Here is a 3111-nt window from a genome sequence, read left to right as displayed (position 1 = left end):
GGTGCGATTGCACATTTGGGCGCGAGAAAACAGACAAGTTAATAGGGGTGCGCGGGACCAGCCATTATCGCCTTTAAAATTGCGCAACCGCGCGAAACACGGAATCGAGCAGCTCGTAATCTCGCCGTTCCTTACGTGAACGCGTTTCAATCGCGAAACGATCCCATCCGCTCGCGACTGCTCGACCTGGCGTCGCTGCCGACGGAAGCGCGCGAGCGCAACCAACCCCCGTCACCGGAAGCTGGCGTGGAATCCGTGCAAAACGCGGTGCAAGATTCGCCGCGCGATATCCTGATCGCGAGATACGAGCGAGATAACGCGAGTACACGAGGATATGACTCGAGCCCGCCCTCGAACGTCTTAATAACAATAATTAGTTCCCACCTCGGTGAACCGAGCGAATACTTAGTATTAATGGCGTCGTGAACGCTCGCGCGTTGTCCTGCGGTTAAAGGCCCTCGATAAAACGCTTCTCCCCTTGTGTAATTATTTTTTTCAACGATCGCATCTTCTTGCGATTATGTTTCAATGTTCCACTTTCACTGTTGCACAAGACAAATTAATTTTTTTCGTCTATGTAATAACGATCGTTGTATTTAAGAGGGTTCAGATTGAGAAAGAGAGTTTATAATTAATTGAGAGCAAAAATTCTAAACGCAGATGGTTAACGAGAGTGAAATTGATTTTTGTAATTAATGCGGTGACCTGTGAACCGAGATTTTCAATGCGAAGGATTTCTTAAACCCGCGAGCAGTCGTTTCAACGCGCTTGCACGCTCGAACGGCTGTGTTCCGAGGGAAAATCGTAAATCGCGGGACGTACGCGTGGAATTCTTGGCGCGTAGTTGGCAGTAATTAAACGCCGGATTTTTATCACCACCGTTGCAACTTCACTCGGAAAAATTCGCAAGTATTCGTTAACCTCGCGAGTAAGAGAAGGAACCGCGCGAGGCACGTAAATCGGCGTTATGTTCGCATTGTATCTTCTGGACGTTTATGTAACCCGGTTAACGTTAAATAAAGACGTGTACGCGGACACTGGCGGGTCGACGCTGGTCGTGAAAGTCGGCTTCCTGAATTTTCCAGCCACGGAAGTGGTCGAGCGCGATCGACGCGTCAAAGATGAGGAACTGTTCGTCTACGAGTTCGAGCGTGGCCAGTCGTGTCACTTCTCGATGATGAGCGATCAGCTGGTTAAAACTATGAAGAGAGTCAAGCTGAGAATCGGCGTTTTCAGGGTGGACGACGGTTTTCCGATCTGTCACGTTCACACGTACGTCAACGGTTGTGCTTGCGACTTGGTAAGAAACTATTTCTCTCTTTCACTATAATAGAAATTTGAAAAAGAATACTTTTTTTCATGAATGCATGCAACTTCTGTCGCAAAACGAGTCACTTGTTTTATGTTTCAGGGCCTGGTATGCATCTCCAAACCAGCACCCTTCGTATTCAAAGGACCATTCGACTTGGTGGACCCTGGCAACAGTTTTGCTGGCCAATTGGAGCTGGTTATCACAGTCACAAACTTAGGAAGGTATAACAAAAAATAAAATAAAGGATGCAAACTCTCGAGTTCAATATATACGCTATAACAAACTTCCAACACGATTTTTCTCCTCGAATTCACGTTTTACAGAAGTCTGGTTACACCGTATGGTCTAGCACCCAACTGCTTCGTCTTCAAAAATAATTCTGAGGGACCAGAGTACAAGTGCAACAGTAAAGACTCGCAAAGATTGTCTGAAAGAATGAATATTCTGAATGGTGACAATTTGGCGAGCATAGAAACGGTTGTAATGGACAAACTATTGGACACAGCTGCACCAGGGAACTTGATGAGGGACGTAGCTGGAATTTCTCCAGTCGCTGATCGCCTTGCTCTAGGAAGCCCACCGCCTAAGCTTCCTCGACCACCCTTGGAGGATCCAACCGTCGTTCGACGGAAGAGAAGAGGCAGAAAAGGCAGAAAGAAGAAGTGAAACTGTATCTATTTTTCTAAACTAGAATCAGTGTCTTTTTGTGAAGAAATAAATCATAATCGACAACAGTCTCTTTATTTCCAATCCAAAAATCAATAATCTACCAGGTTAAAAAAGAAGAGAGCTGGCGAGCATTGAGTGAAATCGAATTAACTAAAGCTTTAATAAAACGCTGGCGAATTAAATTTTCGTAACGAATAATGAAGAGCCTCCTCGTTCTCTTCACTGATGATCATCAACAGCCGATGTGTGCTCAACGAGCGCGATTTTTCCGCGACGAAACCGCCCACAGCGACAGCTGAACTTATTTCCACGTTGAGCTGGCGCGCGTTTCGGAAATCGCCCCGTATCCTAGAGTTAAGAACATTACGTTCTCATAAATCAGCCGCGATTCGATTCGGCATAAATCATAATCGTGTCGTCGGGCGTATGCAAGACATCTTTGCCCTATAGCGAGAGGAGCGCCGTGAGAAAGATCCTGCGCGACGCCGGATCGCTCTCTCTTCTCATCGCGATACCCCGTTAACTGCTTTTCATCCTGAGCCGACGCGTTTCTTTCGATCGACCGCCACTCTCGTCCTACGTGCCAGGATCGAGGCGAATGGCGCTCGTCAAATTCCACCGTGCGATTATTTGTAAGCTTAAACCATGTGTGAGAAGAAGGAAATATGAATTCTCCTTTGAAGAATTACCATATATCGAAAGATTATATAAAAAGAGATATTATAACCGCGTTATGTAATTTTTAGATGTGTCGTGGTTCGTTGTTTTTAATTGCGTTCTCTGAGTTTCAGATAGGAACGTGAAAAAAATGCTGGCGAACATTCGCGAGGCAACGCTTTCACCCATCGGAAGCGTCCGCGGCAGGACGCGGGGCCCACGAATGATTAATTTAATCCCAGCAAGAACGAGCGTGGAACGCGGAAAAGTGCGAAAGCGTTTCCTTCTTTTTTTTTTTTTTTCTTGCTTCTTTTCTTCAGAAACACGCGAGTATCCCAGATCCGTTCCGTACCGAGCGAACCGCTGACCGCCACGCCGCGTTATTATTTATTTGCCGCGGTGGGAGGAGCGAGCGAGTTTCGAAAGCGCCTCGCGTGCATCGATTTGACTTAGCCTCACGGTTACCGGTATCC

General features: G+C 46.6%; 1 protein-coding gene across 1 annotated transcript; it reads left to right on the top strand.

Annotated features, from left to right (window-relative positions):
- Nucleotides 1-967: 967 nt before the first annotated feature.
- LOC143431114 (uncharacterized) lies at nt 968-1978 on the top strand. Its single transcript, XM_076907628.1, has 3 exons — nt 968-1300; nt 1412-1533; nt 1636-1978. The coding sequence occupies exons 1-3, from the start codon at nt 968-970 to the stop codon at nt 1976-1978; spliced, it is 798 nt and encodes a 265-aa protein (XP_076763743.1).
- The last annotated feature ends 1133 nt before the right edge of the window (nt 1979-3111 follow it).

This window comes from Xylocopa sonorina, chromosome 17, assembly GCF_050948175.1.
Source record: "Xylocopa sonorina isolate GNS202 chromosome 17, iyXylSono1_principal, whole genome shotgun sequence".
Classification (NCBI taxonomy): domain Eukaryota; kingdom Metazoa; phylum Arthropoda; class Insecta; order Hymenoptera; family Apidae; genus Xylocopa; species Xylocopa sonorina.
Note: the sequence above shows the minus strand (reverse complement) of the source record. Positions and strands in the feature narration are given on the sequence as shown.

Bases quoted from the DNA above. Each gene is read 5' to 3' on its own strand.
- LOC143431114 (XM_076907628.1), top strand. From the start codon at position 968: ATGTTCGCATTGTATCTTCTGGACGTTTATGTAACCCGGTTAACGTTA. The intron at 1,301-1,411 runs GTAAGAAACTAT...TTTATGTTTCAG, and splicing joins ACGGTTGTGCTTGCGACTTG to GGCCTGGTATGCATCTCCAA. The intron at 1,534-1,635 runs GTATAACAAAAA...CACGTTTTACAG, and splicing joins ACAGTCACAAACTTAGGAAG to AAGTCTGGTTACACCGTATG.